We start from the raw sequence: 19856 nt of genomic DNA on the forward strand, positions 1-19856 counted from the left end.
AAATAATTATCTTGCTTTTTAGAAGAGAAATCTGTTAAATGATAGTAAAATTTATTTTGAATCAAAAATAAAATATTGAAGCCAAGAAAACTTTATCTTCAATATTTTCTTTGAGTTAACTTTAAATGATAAATTGCCTAATTCATATAAAATGTATTAAAAATATTTTACTTTTTTTAATTTAGCTATTCTTTTTTTGTTCTTATGCCATTTAACCTACATGATTCATTTTTAGTATTGTACAAAGCTCATATGCCTGTTATGCTTTTGTTAAAAATGACAGACTACTAAAGCTTGAAATTTGTGAAAAAATTTACTTATAAGCAGTTTTTTATTGAGTAACAGCAATGTGACTAAGACATTGCATTGCTGTGTTTAAAGCAGTAGCTAGATCATGTCTCAAAACAAGTTAAAATTAAAGGGTTAAATGTAGCAGAAAAATTTGCATATTTATTCGAGGCAATAATCTTAATGTTAGATAATGTCATAGAAAAATGAAAAGAATATTGTTGATATCTATTTAATTTATTAATGAGTAAATATATATGTATTTATTTACAAGCACAGACACTTGAGTTTATGGCATCTTAATAAATATTTGTACAGTAGGGAACCGATTATCCGGAACGATCGGGACCATTGCTATTCCGGATAACTGATTTTTCCGGTTTTCTGAATCGCTACAAAAAGCCGTTTTTTTGTTGTTAAACCCAACTAAAAAAAAAATTTTTTTTTGGAAATAATCTAAAAAAGAAGAAAAAATGATGAAGTAATACACTAATGATTATTTCCAAAATGATTCTAAGGTAAACATCTTTCGAAAAAGAAAGAAAAATACTAAATTCTTATGAGGAAAAAAAATTTATTTTTTAAAAAATGGTTGGAAAATTTATCGAATTTCGTTCCGGTTTTTTGGTTTTCCGGTTTTCTGATTTCCGGATAACGGGTTCTGTACTGTACTTAGCTTAAATAGCAACATAAAACAGTTCATTACAATAAAATTGTTAAAATTAAATAATACAGTCAAGCATATTTCTAATATGAAGATAAAACTTCTTTTTTGTTTTTGCTTAAATGTAAATCAATAAATTTATCATATAATATTTTATAAATTTATCATTCACAACGCAATGTTAGAAACTCAAAATATTTCATCAAAATTGGTGCAATATTGCTACTGTTCAAGTCATAACAATTTAAAATCTTAATTATGAGTTTTAATTTTTTGAATAATATATAAACTACTGGTTGATAAGATATTGACTATTTCAAAAGTGCTAGTTATTAAAACATTTTCTAAGGTGTGAGATGAAATACTAAATGCTTTACAAGAATATTCATTATAACTTTTTGAAGAGACTAAATTTTAATTTAACAGTTTAAGATTATCTACATTTTTCTATATTTTATATCATTTTATACTTAAAGCTCAGCAGATATTAAAATTTTGTGAAGCAATTAGATAGTTATTGAATTTTACAAAAATCTTGTGAAATTCACAGACTTTAAAGGTGAGACTAAACTTTAAAGATATTCATCATCAGGATTGGACAATTAGTCATTAGAAAATCTTTCTTGCCAACACAGAAGCAAAAACTAAAATTTATTTCATTTTGACACTACTATTATCTGACTATTATGCTATTTAAAAAGGGAAAAAATATTGTTTAATTATTAGTTAGAAAAACTCAGATATTTTTATAATTGATCTTACACATGTAAGAACAATATCCTGTAGTTTACTGAAGTTCTGCTGTTTAGAATTAAAATAAATTCTGTAATGCTACAAATTCAACTATTATTAAAAACTTTGATAATGATCTGTTAAGAGAAATTGTAAATGGAGGAGGGGGGAATTTCAATCATCTAGGATAAAGAAATTAAATAAAAGAACTTGACTAAAAGGGCTATTTAGCATTTTATAAACAGCTTTTATGTATTTAGATGAGAGTGTTGTAGTTTAGTTCATTTATGTCGCACTAGAGCTGCACAACGGGCTATTGGAGACAGTCTGGAAAACATCCCTGAGGATGATCCAAAGCATGCCATTACAATTTTGATCCTCTGCAAACAAGATGGTAGATAAGAGTGATAAAATAATATACAAATAAATATTTATAGAAAATTAAAGTTGAAACAAAAATAACACACTTCATTCATTAAAAAAAGTAAAGTCAATGTAAATAGTGTTTATCGCAAATAAAAAATTCAATTTTACCAAGATGTCTATTGTTTAAAGTACTAAGAAAAAAACTATAAAAATGTATACCTCTTCCTGTCCAATTTTCTAGCTTATACTAGTTTACAATTATAATAAGTAATGATTTCATAACTTACGAAAAATAATGATAAATTGAGTCTAGAACTAACTTTATAAACTTATTTAATGGCAAATGCTTGTTAAAACAACATTCTTAATCCTTTTTTACTGCACTACTTATTTAAAAAAAATTTTAGCACCACTGCAAAACTGCTTTAGTTATTAAATACACAGTGTCCTTGAAAATTGCATTTTTTCCATCTTTGAAAAAGTTAACATCATCTTTATAATAACATCAACTTGTGTTCATATGAAGACTTTTTGCAAAAATAACTTAAGATTTTTCTCTAAGTAATGAAAAGATTAGCTAAAAAAATTGTTAATTAATTTCATATTTGTATAGAATGCATTTAAACTTGTCTAACAATCCAGTCAACAAGACTGTTGTCTAATCATAAAAAATAATCACATATCTCAATAACAACTACCAAAAGAATTTTTTAAGCTAATTTCTAGGCTTTAGCAATGTAAATTTAGAATACCTTAAAAATAAACACCAATTTAGAGAAAGATTTCATAAAACTAAAAAGAAGTACTGAAAAATTCCCTTAAAGTTTTGACAAAGGATAGTCTTTATAAAAACAACAATTAACTATAAATATCTTTAACAGCAACAAAATAGTTACTTATAGTTATCTTTATTTTTAGTCTTAATAAGATTTATATTTACATATAAGTTAGCAAAAACATCAAATATAGAAATATCACATAAGACTAAGCAGCACCTACTTTTTTTTTCCTCATATTATATAAGACTAACAAGCTAAAATCAACAGATCAAAACAGATTACTACATAAAAAGGAACTGAAGCATGTTAGGAGTACACAACTTTTCCTGAAGTGGTGCAGTTTTTATACTAATTAATAAAATCTTAATTATTTGCTGTTTAATATAGTAAGAATGTTAATTTGTCTTAAGCATTACGCAAAACAAAATAAGATAGGAATATACAACTTTTTTTAGAAGTGGACCCCAGGATGAAAAATATCGGATTTCCGAATGCCACAATAAATTCAATTCTAAATCTAAACTGAATTATTCTGCTTTATGTAGTAAGAACAAGACTAATTTGTTTTTTAAAAATTAAGAGACAAAGTGTACACATATCTATACAAGCGTATTATTTTTAAATTATAAAAACATATGAGGTTTTGCACACTTTGTCTTTTTCAACAAAATTAAATCATTCCAGGTTTTTAACTTACTTTGTGGAAAAATTAATTTTATAACTTTTCACTGTCTTTAATTATTTACATAATTTATTTGTTAAATCTTAGAAACAATTTTGTCTTGAAATACATTTTCTTTAAAAAAATATATATAAATGTTAAAAGATTTAACTCTTGACGCTTCTATATTTTGTAGTTATAATATTGTTTTTCAACATTTATTTAAATAAGAAAATAAAAAGCCAAAAGTGAAAAAAAAATGAAATATATTATGTTAGTCAGGTGGAATTTTACAAATAATTTCGAGATAGAAGATAGTTGGCTCCACATTGACAATTCAAGGGACATAAGTTGTGTACTCCTAATTTACAACTAAGCATGGCCTGAACTTCTCTGCTCATCCCATACTTTCTGCAGCTCCTCTGGATCGCTAAATCCATGAGATGCGATGACATTAACATAAGAATCTTTGGTATAAGGCTCCCTCCAGAAATAGAAATGATCATTATGCAAAGGTGAAATTCCACACTTTTTTGCAACTATGCCTAAATAGACATCATCAAAGCGAAAATGTTTTGTAAACATACTTGTATAATACATATCTTCTAAGGCCGGATATGATAATACATAAGCGCCAGCAGTCACATATGGAGGGTATTTAGAATATGGGTACTCCGAGAGAGGCATATACCACTTGCTTGATTTATGTCTCATCGGTGAAGAATTGAAAACATATCCAGCTAATAATCGTCCATCAAAAGCACTTAACACAGGATCATATTCAAACAACTTTCTAGAATTATAAATTAAGTTACTTGACCCTGAAGTTTGCTGAGATAATTCAGGTGCTTCAGAAGCTTTAGAACTACTTCGATTACTCAGTAAAATTTTTTCTACATCGCGACGTTTTCTAAAACCAACCCGTCTATTAAATGGATTGCGAATAAATTTCAGCAAGTTCTTCGTGGATATGTACATATCATCATCTGCAAACATGACAAATTGAACCTTGGGACAATTTAGAACAACCCATTTAAAACTCATCATGGTTTTAATAGTGTTGTTATAATAGCTATCAATAAACTCAGCTTGAACAATATCTTTATTTCTAGCATATTCTTCATCAATATCATCTTGCAGTGCAACATCATTTGTTGTACCGAGGACAAATATTCGTTTGATAAGAACATCAGAGAAGCGATTTTCCCACCCCCATGTTTTGCGAATAACATCTCTCCTATTTTTGTGGTTCGTAGCTGATTTGATTACATATAAAATCACAACCTTTTCATGGTTTTTCATTAAGAAACCTTGTAGGCATTTCTTTTCATTACTGATTCTGTATGGAAAATTATATTCATTGATTGGTTGATAAGGAACTTTTCCCCCTTTTCTTATGGTTGCCAGCATTTCTTCCATGTTGATGTCTAAGGGGTAAGAAAATTTGTTGTAATCAACTTCAAGAAAATGTAATATCAATCCTGAACGCTCGATGATAAAAATAGCTATAATTCCCAAAATAAAATATAAGATTCGTTTTCGAGAAAACTGCAATCTTCCCCATGATGTTGTTAGTGTGTGCATTATTATATAAGTTAACCATACCAGTCACTCCACACAAAATCTGAAAAATAAAGCAAGAATTGTAAATTGGATAAAAAAATATATATATTTCTTTGAAGACGTTTAAAATTTTTATTTTCCATAATTTTTTTTTCAATTTAATAATTTAAAAGAAAAAATATTAACATACTAATTTTGACTTAAATTGGTTATTGGTTATATTAAGTTTGTAATGAACTGGGTATCTTAAAAATTACTAACAATGAAAAGAGTAAAATAAAAGAAAGGAAAAACAAACATTCTGCTTAGTAAAGAGAATTTATTCTCTGTTAGGTAATAAATGCCCAGTAGTTTCAAGAGTAAAGTTCTCATAAGTTTTCTTATAACTTTCAAATGTGGAATACTCATAGATTTCTGTATCAAAATTAGTTACCAAGATAGCCAACAGATGGCACTACTAACAGGGACAAATTATAAAAGATTAAAAATAACGACTAATTTCAACAATAAAATAATGAAGTTTAAGGACAAAATTAGCAGGCATCTATGCCCACATTTTGAGTCTGATAAGGGAAAAAAATTAGACAATATTGCTAAAACCACCACTGTTAACAAACTTTAAAAGTAATTTTGAAACTTTATGATTTCAAATTTTAGACAATATGTTTTAAAACTGTAAAATGCAACAAATCATACTTTCTATCCACTGTTTTTTTTTTTTGTTTTTTTTTTCCTAATTGATTTTTCAAAGCTTTGATTATTTTTGGAAAAACTGACAACTTTTCTCAATACAGCTTAAATCTAAATTTGTAAATCATAAAATTTGTAATCATAAATTTGCATATCATGAAAGAATACTAACATTATTAAAGAAATTCATATAAAGGTTAACTTCTACTAGAACATATAGTTACAAATATCACATTTGTCATATCTAAAACTGCAAATTATCTTTCACAATGTGAAACTAACACAATTGAACAACAAAATAAATATAACTTAAAACAATATATTCTAGAATCTCAAGAAAATCTTCTCATGTATTTTCAGAAAGACTTCTCTTATTTAAGGTTTATATTTTTAGAACATAAACCAATCAAGTAACAGGCAAATAAGTCAGATATCTACTGAATATTACAATAATTATTGCTTGAAACTACACCTTTATAAAAGCAGGGGGAAAAAATTTAACAACAAAGTATAATTTATTCAACCATTTTTTGCAGAAAAACGATGAATAGTTACATGAACTTAATAAAATAAAGTTACAGAAATAATAAAAAAAAACTTCAGATCGTAGATTATTTTCATATCAAGTAAGTATTAAACTCTAAACATTTTAAATAATGTTTTACATTTTACAAATAATAAGAGACGATTCTTACATCATCTCATTAGGCTTCACTGTTATGAGGTATCCATGTTTATGTAAGCACACATCATTTTGAGAATAGCCTCAAAGTTTACTAATATTTTGGTAGTTACAGGAAAATGAAAGCTTATTATCAGAAAAAAATTTGATGTATACAAAATCAAAATGAACCATTTAAGAACTACAATTACAAAATATCTATCAAAAATGTATTTTTTACAATCTAGAAATTTTAAAATTAATATTTTTATCGATTTTTTAATTACAATATGTGAAGTCTTTAACCTAATGCTCAGCTAATATGGTTGGATGCAAACAAACTACCATAGAACTAGAAAGCAAAAAATACATCCATAAAATTATCCTACATAAGCTAATGGAAAGAACTCATCACACTTTTTCACAATCTAAAATTATCATATATTGTTTGAACCACAGTATATGTGAGAAATTTAATAAACATGTTCTTCTAATTAATATTTTTTTTAAAAAAAAGTAGTCAAAATATTATTCTATCATCTTACCAAAGTATAAGAAGAAGTTTTAATAATACCTTTTATCCAAAACTCTTTAGATCTAAAAAGTTATACTTTACATGCAAACTTTAATATCCATGTTAAAGTATTTAAAAAAGGAATTCATTTATCAAACATAATCAAGAAATTTCTTTGCTTCATTAATTTATGCATTTTTAATTAAAATTTTATAAAAATCACCAGTGTTTTCACTACAGCGCGAGAACACGAGAATCTCGCATATTTTCCTCTTTTCACGCATTAAAAAATGATTACCGCGAGAAATTCGCGCATTCTATAAATCAATTTCAAAATTAGCGAATTTCTCACATTTTGGAAAAAGCTTCGAACTACGCCATTTAGAATAAAATCCGTTTAACTTTTCTTCCTGGATCTTTCATTATTTCAACATCTGCCCCGTTATCTAGCTTCCCTATTTACCAGCATTGTTCAGAACCTTTTCGTACAACAGAACATAAGCACGGAACCCCTTTCAGAACACATTTCTCACCAACCACGTGTTTACCGTAGGTTAGGTTTCTTCATGTAAGACGTTCAAATTTTTTATGTATTAATGTAAGATGGACAAATACCTTGTAAAGGCAAAATCTTCTATGATGATGCACCAAAAATATTCAATGCTTTAAAAAATAGAATACGTTAAAAATGTATTATAATTAAAGAAATGATTTTTTTTCAAGAGTTTTTGCGTTTTTTTAGTTTTTAGAAATCTCACTTAACTTTTTAAAATCTCACCCTGTTTTTGAGAAAGGGTGAGAAATTCTCACCCATTTTTTTTCTATGATGAAAACACTGATCGCCGTTTTTTTTTTTAGACGTAAAAATATTTTTTAGGAAACAAAGGTAGTATTTTTTGTTTGCAAGCTTGAAATTTAACTTGATGACTATATTACATATGATAATTTATTAAAGTGTAGCAAATATCAAAGCAAATTTTACAATTATTAGTTCAAATGCTTTTCTGTGCATAGAAAAGGTTAGCTTTCTATGACTGAAAAATTACACTTCAATTATAACACATTTCAAGACGGATTCTTTTATATTTATAGTGGAAATATATTTCAAAGATATATCAAAGATTTTCATGAATTATCTCTAATTTTTCCAAAAAAAATGAGTTTTTATTTTGAGAGAGATACATTCTCAAGATAATTCTTGCTTATTTTGAATGATAACCACTACGTAAACAATATAACAACTGATGGAAGGTTATTGAGAATATTTAAAATAAACTTCACAACTATCCAATTTTCTACAGCTTATATTTAACAATAAAGTAAAATAATTACATTATCAAATATTCTTTTCCATGGTATTAGATCAGCCCCATTTTATAACTTCTGAAGCATATTGTTTATACGCAATCCATGAAGATAACAATTACGCTTTGATCTAATTTACATTTGCAATCGAGCCAACGTGATCGTTAAATAAAGTTCATTTGAAGTGAAATGGTGAAACTTATTGATCAATTGATATTGATTGAAAATGATGAAATTTTGTTTTGGAATTTCCAAAAATATGAGCCGACGGACAACAAGTCTTGTTACAACACTAAATTAGCTAGTATTTACTTTCAAACATGACAAAATTTACTATTAAAATTCGTTTTATTTATTAATATTTTATTTTTTCAACAAGTATTCAATTTTTTTATCAAAACAAAATAATGTCGGGAAGAAAATTTATAAAACACAGTTCCCTTTGCTGGAAGGAATTTCATCATAAATACAATACACTTGCTCGAAGTAGTGCAAATAATCAATTGTTAAAAAGTGTAACTTATACCGTTCATGGTCAAAGAAATATTGCTATTGTTTTCCGTGTCTTAAAAAATGCATTGAAGATCCGCTACATAATTTTGGGATCTGCTGTTGGTGGCGGAGTCCAGCTATCTAAGGTAAAACTTAATTTTGATTTTTAGAGAGCAAAATCAGACGTAGCTCGTTATTGAAACTAAGATGATTCATTAGTTTCTCAGCCTTTTTATTATCCTTATTTACAACTTTCTAAACTATTTTTAACTTTATATGTCTTTGAAATGTCACTAAAACATTGGAATGTTGAGCAGAATAAAAGTAACTAATTAAAATTATGTGAAATTCCATAAGAAAACTTATTGTATAAGTAAGGACAATTCTTGTTTTATACAAGTAAATGAAATAAATAATAAGTGGACTCTGGTTAAAAGGTATTATCTTCTCTAACTAGATTATAAAATGAACATAGTGATTCTAATTGTAAAAGTTTATTTTCCTTTCTAAATAATTTAAAAAGCCATGTCACTGATATATTTGTTATAAATCACGTAATGGTATATATTAAAAGAAAGGGATTGTTAATGTATGTTCTCAGTAGTTTTAATTTCTGTAACCAGGCAGTTTCTCAAGTAATAATTGTCTCCTTTTTGTGAACTGAGGAAAATTATAATTTGTAGCTTGATTTTATCAATTGGTAATTTTGATTTTTACTAAATGTTAAATATTGATGTAATCATTCATATATTAATAAATTAGTACAAATTTTTATGTAAACGCATAGTTATTTATTATCTTAAAGTGCCTGGAATTTATTATTAAATAATTGCACACATTTAAAATTTACTCGCGTGCAAGTTCAGCTTTTTTGCCTTTTGGCCAATCACATCCCTGATATGTATTTTGAAAGTTTAAATCTTCTTACACCACTTTTATCCCATGGGCGATACATTTTGAATCCCTCTTATAATAAATAAGTAACTATCGCAAACAGCCTATAGCATATATCGTCTGGAGAATTCAGTTAAGTTATCAGCCATTGTTAAACATTTATATTAAAAGAGAATGCTGTAATTTTTTTGTGACTTTTTTCCTCACATTAAAACTTAATCATCAGTGTATTAATTTCTTCAATAGGAAATATTGATATTTGAATTATGATATTTATTATAGAAATATGAAGAATGGAAAGACCAGTTACCAGATTTTAGTTGGATATCCGACATGTTACCACCACCTGAAAAATTGGATGAATACCGAGATGCTATTATTGATCTGAAAAATCAAATCAACTTACCAGATTTTGATAAAGGATGGATGAAGAAGAATATGGATTTTTTAACTCTTAAATTTGAAAACTGGCGAGATTTGCTGGAAGATGATGCATCAGATGGTGACCCTACAACTTTGATTGCAGAAAGTAAAATCATTCATTCAATCATTCTCCTTAAACAAATTTTAGTAAAATTACTTATAATAGTTTAATGGCATAACAATAGTTTAATATGTATTTTTAAATGGTTTATTTCATTTTATTTGGTTAAATTTCTAGAACATTGTTTATTCTAGATCTATCTTAAAAAGACCAGGGCTCTAGAAGCTAAAAAGGGCACTATTTCCCCCTACAAAAAAGGGCATTGTTCACAAATATTCGCATAACTTTTAAGGCTCCGAAAATATACGGGGGGAAAAATTTTATCATTTAAAAAAAAATATTATTAAATAAAAATTTTAATTAAAAATAATTCCTCAGTTAAGTTTTCACTTTCTATAAATTAACTTTAAAATGAGCGTAATTCTCAAATTTTGAAAATTATGCATGTTGTAATAATAACTTACTAAACTTACCGGGATTTTAAAAACGATAAGTTATTATAATAACTGCTGAAACGATTGAAAATTAATATGAACTTACGTTGGAATTGTTGTGAATCAAGCTTGTGAAAAAGTGATTACTAAAATATGAAATACGTTAGACATGAAATTGTATTAATTACATCAGAATCCAAATAATCGTTAGGAAATAGTCAAAGCATGACAAACATCTGCTGAAAGAAACAATCCATAAACGATGTTGATTTACGGTGGAATGTATGCAAATTGAGAATGGTAAATGTCTTGAGAATGTCTCCTTAAAGTGAAAAACTTGTTCATAGTAATAACATCATACAACAATTATCAAAATAAGAAAAAACAAGTAGAAATTGCCAAAAACGACGTCAATTATGATGGAACCGTTGCAAATTGAATTCCTTAGAAAGTGATAACTCGAATTCAAAATTTAAGCATAAAAAAATTATTCTTATTAAATCTTATAAAAATATCGGGGGAAACATATATAAACCCTATGCGAAAGGTCGATAAAATTATAAATAACTGCCAAAACAGCTACTGTATAGGATCCCAAATCCGCCCCTCACGAGACCAATGAAATTCCGTATTTTGAAATTTGCCGAATTTCGGAATTCATTGGAAATGCAGGTGTTTTTTACTTTCACTTTATTTTAAACTGCTTTAGAAACAGATGTTTCCTTTAACACAGATTTTTTTTCATGCTTTTTTTTTATTTATAAAAGATAAAGTAAAGTTACTTACTCCAACAGAATAAAATTCCAAATAAAAAGAGAATAAAACTGATTTTTTTTCTCCTATTAATTAAAATTTCTTTAAAAAAAGAAAAAAAAAATAGATTAATTGCCGAATTTCGTGTCCTGCCGGATTAGAGGTCCCATACTGTATTAGGTTTTCCAGAAAGTTCGTACTCATATTATCTAGTATTATATACGCTAACTTTCTGAACGATCCAATATCATCCAATGATAGGAAATTATAACAGAATAATCAAGAATTGAACGTTATAATAGCACCATATTAAAAATATTGGAATTTTAAAAATTGCATGAAGGAAGCCAATAAAATTATAAATAACTGCCGAAAAACTTATCAAAAATGGTGTGGAATTGTGACAGAATTGTCACGAATCAAACGCATCAAATAGTGATTACTCAAATTCAGACATTGTATTAAACATAACAGTATTTGAAAAACCATGTAAAAGGGCCAAAAAAAATTATAAATAACTTATGAAAAAAACATTGTCAAATGCAGTGAAATTGCGATAGAATCATCATTAATCGAACTTATCAAATACTGATATAACATGAATTTGAAATTTGCGCACCATAACAAAAACAAAGCTGGAAAATGTCAGTTTTTAAAACAATTATCATCAAACAACGAGAAATTTTGAACGAATTGTTCACATTATGTCCATGTGTAAAAGGCCGTAAAAGTGACATCTTACAAAAAAATTATTATCAAACGAAGTGAAATTACAATGGAATTGTGATGAATCAAGCACATTAAATAGTGATAACTCAAAGTCGAACATTGTATCCCAGTAAAAATATCAAATTTAAAAAACCATGTAAAAAGGGCTGATAAAATAATAAATAACTGACAAATCACATTATAAAACGTTGAGAGATCGTGGTAGAGTCATCACGAATCAAAGGCATCACATAGTGATAACTTAAAAATTGAATTTAGAACGACATGATAACATCGTATTAAACATTCTGTCATTTAAAAAAACAATGTAAAAGGGATGGAAATGATAAATAACTTCCAAAAAACCAACTGCAGTGAATTTACGATAGAATTGTCACGAATCGGAACGTATCAAATAGAGATAACGCTAATTTCAAAGACGTAATAACATTGTGTGTATATATATAACATCTAAAATTATAGCTTAATAGATTTAAATGGATTTTAAAAAAGTTTAAGCTTTTTTTACCTTGGGGGTCTATTATACGGACTTCTGGAAGTTCCATCGATTCTTGATACGTGACTTTCCACTGTATATATAAATATTATACTATATAAAGTATGTGTAGACAAGCCTTTCTAACAGATGAGAACTTTAAACAATCTCTTTCACATAATAAACTAAGCACTTCACATATATATTATCCTTAATTGAATAGAATGTAAATCTTGATTTATAAAAATGAGTCCATACTACGTAGTAAAATGCTTCTGTGAAACCAAATATTATTCAAATTAATAAATATTTTGAGATCGTAATGCATCTTCATCCGGTCTTATGATTACATATTATGGCGTCATTTCTAACAAAAAGTCGAGGTATTGTAGATCACATGATATGAAAAAGTAATAACTATATACAGCTTGTAAAAAAAGTGTGCACTTGCCTTTTGAAAATGGTACAGTGAATTTGTGTCCAGGAACTCTGCTCCATGTAAATTTTTTGAATAGTTTTTCTTTACTCTTTTCCTCAATAAATGCTTTGAGAAAATTATTATGGAACCATTATTTCATAACAAGAAATATTGAATACGACTTCAAATATTATAGTGCAAATATTATAGACTGCGATATTATAGTATAAAAATGTATAACTCTGCACGAAAGCATTACATACATATATATATATGAAGAACGTGCGAGAGATACACTCTTAAATTGTTGATCCAAAACTCATTGCAATATAGAATCTTTTTTTCTTTTTTTTTTGTCAATGTTATTTAATAGTGAAACAAAGTTCTAAATATAAATTCTTTTTAACTAATATAATTTTTCTAGATTCATAAAAAATTCTGTAGTTCAAATTACCTCTTGTTACCCTGCACGATTTATCTTTTTGAAATAAATCAATCAATAAAAATTGCATGGCTTGTTACATATGCATAAGATTTGTTTTACAATTTTAACAAGTTTTATATTAGAATTTTTTCTGGCTTTATTAGGTCTGTTAACTCATGGTGGAGAAAATTTTAGAACTTTTCCTATAGGTCTGTGAATTTTATTTTGACTATCTCTTTATATTTTTTTTACTTTATTATTTAAACAATGTTCTATGCAAAACTTTTATTTATTTTCCTCTATGCTTTTTTCTTTTTATGTTATGCATCTTGAAATTTAAAATCTTTTGGGCACAAATTGTTAATTTGAACTACATTTATGTTAAATTGTTTTTATAAATTTATTAGATTCATTTATCAGAATTAAGTAATTTCAATAAATTTGCGAACAAATTTGGGTTCTGGGTTGTAAAATTTTAATGCTAATAATTCACCAAAACAATTTAAAAATTTTGATTCTGAACATTATATAGTAAGAGAAACATCATCAACAGGGTTGCAAAAAATCCGGGTTTTTCGAGAAAAACCCAAACCAGGTGGATTTTATTGGGCTTTTCTGGGTTCTATTGGGTTTTTCATGTTTTATTGTTTTTTTTGTTTTTTTTTTTTGTTTTTTTTCAAAAGAGAGGGCAGGGATAAGTACTTTATTTTAATATTAATAAATAAGTTTAATTTTATGAATTGACTTAACATATAGGTCATTAAAGTGTAATTAATATAAATAAATTGGTGCAAAAGTCTGAAAAAAGTTTCTTCTGACATCACGATACAAAACGTTCCATGTACTCACACACATTTGAAACTTATTTTAACCCTTTGTAACTCAACAACTCTGATTTAAGAAATATTTACGCAGATGTTAGAATACATCATATTAAGCATGTAAAAAATAATGAAAAAATTAAGACCTTAAAATTAAAAATTTATTGATAAAGAGCATTTGTTGAACATCTCCACTATCGTGAAAAATAGCACAGAAATGCCAATATATTTAAAACTTCATGTGAAAAATTTTGAAACTGTTGTTTTTATGGTAACAAAGTCTCACACCACATTTTTCAATCCCTCCTTAGGCAAACATACAATCAAGGGGATTTTTGTAAAAAAATTGTATATCCTGCAATTATGTCATGGAACAATTCTTGCTTAACGCATTATAATATTGGCAGCTGCACCAAGACTTGGTTCTCCCGAGTTTGCAATATTTTTTTTACCTGAATTTGGTTCGATTTTATAGGTAAATTCAGCTCATTATATGATTGAATTTTCATGTATGTTGCAGACATGTAACACGGTGATACAAAGGGTTAACATAGGATTACTTTTTATTTATATTTTAATCATAAAAAAATTTGAAGAAATAATGTTTTTTTTTTTTTTTTTTATGCATAGAAAGCGAATCAAAGGCACTTACTAATCAATGGCTATCTAGCCAGCAAGGTGACTCTCCAGTCCTACCAAACACAGTTAGTTTTTTCACCATAGGTCCATTTTTTTTAGGCTAGACTACATATATATTTCAATAGAATAACTCTTCGATATAACAGAGGATGAAAAAGAAATCAATTTTAGAAAAACCCAGTAAAACCCACTTTAGAGTGGGTTTTTCAGAGTGGGTTGGATTAGATTTTAATTTAAAATAAACATAAAGATGAAAATGAGCCTGCATATTTCTTCAGAGTCATCTTTTAATTCATTTTTTTAATACATTAAAAATAAAGATATCAGTTCACTTACACCATGCAATACAACATAAGTTCACTGAACTTATGTTGTATTGCATGGTTTCTGTTGTACCTGGTTTATTCTGAAGTGTTGGTCAAAGTGTTTTAAGTACAGTACAGAACCCGTTATCCGGAAATCGGAAAACCAAAAGAACCGGAACAAAATTAGATAAATTTTCTCGCCATTTTTTTTTAAAAAATTTCCTCGTAAGATTTGTCTTTCTTTTTTTAAAGATGTTTACCTTACCATCATTTTGGAAATAATCATTAGGGTATTACTTCATGGTTTTTTCTTATTTTTTAGATTATTTCCAAATTTTTTTTTTTTTTTCTTTAGTTGGGTTTAACAATAAAAAAAAACGGCTTTTTGTAGCGATTCAGAAAACCGGAAAAATCAGTTATCCGGAATAGCGATGGTCCCGACCGTTCCGGATAATCGGTTTCCTACTGTACTAAAATCTTGATTTTTAGAAAAGTGTACCATTGTAAAATTACATTTGTAACCAGCCAGCCTCTAAACCAGAGGTTTCCAACCATTTGTTGCCCATCACCCCTCTCTAGAAATTGGCTGACATTTATTCCCCCCTTTTTCTTTTTGATTGAAAAAGATGATACATTGTTGCAAGTGAGCATCAATAAATTTGAATACTTGTTAAATTAACCTGATTTTAATTTTAATTAAAATGTAAATAATGAAGCCAATCACTTTAGAAAATTAAAACATTGTGTGTATCCCTTTCCCTTTTTATTCAAAAAGAGATAATTGAAGTGAATTAATGTATACAAGAGTACATTTAAAAATAAAAAAATTTTTAAAGGTATTTTGGAAAAAATGAAAGCGTTAACTAAAATGTGAGAAAAAAACTGAAAATTTTAAAACTTAATTGTTCATTCTTACCTCTTCAATGTCTACCTTGCGCTTAATGGATTTCAATTAAAGATTGAATATCAGAATTTTTGTTTGTCAAATTTAAGCATCTTTGAAGTAAATGTCCAACCTCTTTGTTTTGTGAGAAACTGGAATTCCGAACTAAATCTTTCTAATAAATATGTTGACGGGACCAAGATGAAGGACAATTCGCTGGCCTTTTTTATTTTTTTTATTACAACTTTTTTTCCGATTAATACTCATCGCCCACCTGAGGATTATAGCCCCGCTAAGAATTCGTATTGCTCCCTCTAGGATGATCACCCCCAGGTTGGGAAGCACCGCTCTAAACCAACTGAGGTCTCAGGAGCACCCTGGTGGTCACTGAAGGAACCTTTTAAACCATGTCTACTTACATATAAATGTAGTGTGAGTTTCGGAACTAAAGTTGACTTTTCCCCCAAGTTTTGCATAATATTTACTTATTCCACCCTTTATATTAATTTTTTTTAGAATACCTTTGTGTGGTGTTGTGTATTTTGTTTAATTAAATTATTTTTACAAAAATGTATTACTTGGAATTTATTTATCTTGCCACTCACACACTATGCTAGATTCTTTACTCTGTAGATAGAAGTAATTAGAATCTGGAATCTGTAGAAGTAATTGCAATCTGGAAAATATGGTCCTTATAGTTTAAGCAAGAGAACTGTCAAATGCGTCCAAATGTTTGGACACCTTAATATGTTCACCTTCTGCATATATATATATGGGTCATTCTCACGAAAACTGTCATTTTTCAGTTCATAAAATCCCAAAAAAGTAAAGTGAATAAAAAGCTCTGAAACTTTTCATATTAATAGAAATATGTAATGGCATTATAAAGAAAGTATATATCCTATAAATTATACTTAATATTTAAATTAATTAATTTTTAAAATAATTAATTTAGAATTAATTAATTTATAATAATTAATTAATTTAATAAATAAATTAATTAAATAAATTAATTTATTAAATAAATTAATTAATTTAATAAATTAATTTATTAATTTTTAAATTTATTTTTCGAATTAATTAATAAGTAAATTAATTATTTTCACTATTTAAAAAGTGAGGGAATGACACTAATAGTGAGGGAATGATATTTTATTTTAATACATGTTTTTATCTAAGTTACATCTACCTAAAGTTTGAAAATTATAACATACTAAGTATATCTAATATTTATTATAATTTAGTCTTATATATTTAATAGTTTTTACAGGTTTGGGAAATAAAATTGGCTGGCACGATTGAACAAAAAAAAATTTGATAATATACTCATCTTGAATCATTCCCTCACTTCAGCGTCATTCCCTCACTTTATACACTAGTGAGGGAATGACGAATTCAATAAAATTTAAAAATAACAGTTAGGCCTAATTAATTTCTGAAGTCAATCGCATACAATTATATTCATACAAGAAAGCAACATATAATTATTCACTTTCTCGATTAAGTTGTATTTTATTTTACTCTAAAAAATGACATGAGGGAATGACGAATGTAAAAAATTTTACCTGGTTTGATTCATTCAAATTTATTCCACAGCAAAACTTCTTTAAGTTGAAGATGGAAACATACTGCAATTTTGTTCTATGATGCCAGTTGTTAACTTCTGAAGTTTTTATTAAAATATTTTTATTCTAAGAAGATTGCAGGTGATAAGAACATTGTTGTGAGGGAATGACACGAAACACTGGGGACAAAGTTTAAAATAGTGCTGTGTTAATATTTTTATCAAAAATTAAATTTAAAATTGATTTCCAGAATTCTATATTTCAGTATTCTGAAATAAAAAACACGAATTTGTAAAAAAAAAAAATTTCAGAAACAATTTTTTTCTTTTTTTGAATCAGCAGTGGGGACAAGTGAGGGAATGACATATTGGTATATTTTAATTACCTAAAATAAATAATAAATAAAAATTGATAATTTTATTTTTATTCTTTTGTTAGCTTGCATTCTGAAGGACACTTTCCCTGAATTTTTTTTCTTCGTAAGCTGTAAAACAAACATAAAATATACTGGGGACATGAAAATGACTGTTTTTGTGAGAATGACCCATATATATTACAATTATTTTCTATTTTAATTTACTGATGGTCAAAAAATTTTGAACTGTATTTTTACACTAATTTAATCTATTTTATTTTAGGTGATAAAAGCCAACATTTTGGCAAAATCGCCACATTTTCTGGAGAAATAAAAATTAAAAAATAAGTCTTTGAAAAGCTGAAAAACTAAAGAAGTGAAATTACCATTAAATGGCCCAGACTTAAAATCTCTCTTCTGACTAAACTATTGAAACCATATTTTGTTGATTGAAGTTTATTCAAAGAAAGTATGTTTTGTGTGTAAAATCGTCTACTTTATTTCTTCCTTGAAAAAAAAAATAGTCATTTTTGGTGAAAAAATTCATGGAAGAATATTTATATTATGAGCTATGTATAGAAATTACTCTAGTCTATTATTAACTTTATTCTTAACTTATAGATATTGCATTAGGAACTACCATGTCTGCAACTGCTGCTTCTTTTAGGGATTCTTCTTCAAGCTCGGATATTAATGATGAAAAAGCTAGAATTGATAAATTACAAGAGGAATTAATAAATGTGCAGGTACAGAAACACAAGTGATCAGCTATTTATATGTATATTTTTTTATTTTTCAGTTACTGTTATTTAATATTATTTTCTATAGATAAAATATCAAAAGGAAGTAGAGAGATTGGAAAAAGAAAACAAAGAACTAAGAAAGCAAATAATGTTGAAGTCTGTTAAGTCCCAGCCGTCAAGAAAAATAAAGGTATTCCACAACATGTAATTGTTAAATTTAAGAATTCTAATTACCTATAACTTATTACCTATAACTTACTGCAGCTAAAATAAAAACTTACTCTACACAGAAATAATTTTGTAAACACTAAAATCAGTTAATTTCATTAAAATTAGATTTTAAGAACTATCACTTTTTAAAGCATATCTTAAAAATGTATATTTAAAAAAAAGGCATTGAGAATTTTATTAAATGTTTTTATAAATTTAATATTTTTTTTGTTTTTGAAGGGTAATAATTATTTTTAATATGTACTAAAAATCATTTGTGATTTGATTAAATTTTATTCATTTCGCTTTTAACCCTGGAGTTTTGAATTGGGCAGATAAAAATTCAATGACTGGTTAGATACACTGCACTCTATATAAGTGTCTTACGGACAGCTGCACAAATCGCTCCAAAATGTCGTTTTTTTTTTTTCTCCCCAAAATAACACCAAGCTTCTCCACATCTCTGATAGTATTTATTGAGCAATAAGCATAAATTTTGCCCAGTTAAGTGCCAAATCTTAGTGCAAAAGTTAGTTCTAATTGTCCCAAAGCGGCAAACAATTTTAATTTCTTCAAAGGTGATTAACATGCTTAATTTGATGAGTTCCCCCACTAGAATGAAGCATCTCAAAAAGTGATTACTAAAATATATAATTTGCTTGCCATATTAAGGTATCAAGAATAATAAAATGATCAATTTGCCCAGTTAAGTGCCAAATCATAGTGCGAAAGTTAGTTCTATTGTCCCAAAGCGGCAAACAATTTTACAGGGTATCCGCGCACCTGGAAAGTCATGAATTTCAGTATTGAACAAAATTTGTCATGAAAAGTCATGATTTTTGCTGTTTTCTTGAAAAAAATCATGGAAAGTCATGGATTTTGGTATTTCAGTGTTGCAAGTACTGCGCCAATTGTGGAAACCTGGGCCTATATGCTCCAAATAGAAGTAGTAGGCTTAAATTGCCCCGATCTGAGCCAAAAGGGATATTTTCCCCTGGGTATCGCCAAG

General features: G+C 27.3%; 2 protein-coding genes across 3 annotated transcripts in view; one reads left to right on the forward strand and one right to left on the reverse strand.

The window, feature by feature from the left end:
- Window positions 1-2923: 2923 nt before the first annotated feature.
- Window positions 2924-8665, reverse strand: LOC107439835 (beta-1,4-mannosylglycolipid beta-1,3-N-acetylglucosaminyltransferase brn). Its single transcript, XM_016052554.4, has 2 exons — window positions 8251-8665; window positions 2924-5114 (listed from the first exon to the last, which is right to left on the reverse strand). The coding sequence occupies exon 2, from the start codon at window positions 5072-5074 to the stop codon at window positions 3863-3865; it is 1212 nt and encodes a 403-aa protein (XP_015908040.1). The 5' UTR covers window positions 5075-5114; window positions 8251-8665; the 3' UTR covers window positions 2924-3862.
- The window catches only part of Opa1 (Opa1 mitochondrial dynamin like GTPase), a 41375-nt gene continuing 29943 nt past the window's right edge, over window positions 8425-19856 (forward strand). Inside the window, exons 1-5 of one of the 2 annotated variants that reach the window (XM_016052551.3) lie at window positions 8425-8861; window positions 9892-10138; window positions 13491-13535; window positions 18516-18640; window positions 18723-18827. In XM_016052551.3, the coding sequence (XP_015908037.1) occupies window positions 8631-8861; window positions 9892-10138; window positions 13491-13535; window positions 18516-18640; window positions 18723-18827 (753 nt within the window). In that variant the 5' untranslated portion in view covers window positions 8425-8630. The remainder of the gene's footprint in view (window positions 8862-9891; window positions 10139-13490; window positions 13536-18515; window positions 18641-18722; window positions 18828-19856) is intronic. The other variant, XM_016052552.2, reaches the window with a different exon arrangement.

The sequence above is a fragment of the Parasteatoda tepidariorum genome, chromosome 9 (assembly GCF_982258835.1).
Source record: "Parasteatoda tepidariorum strain Cologne lab strain chromosome 9, Ptep-v5.0, whole genome shotgun sequence".
NCBI classification, from domain to species: domain Eukaryota; kingdom Metazoa; phylum Arthropoda; class Arachnida; order Araneae; family Theridiidae; genus Parasteatoda; species Parasteatoda tepidariorum.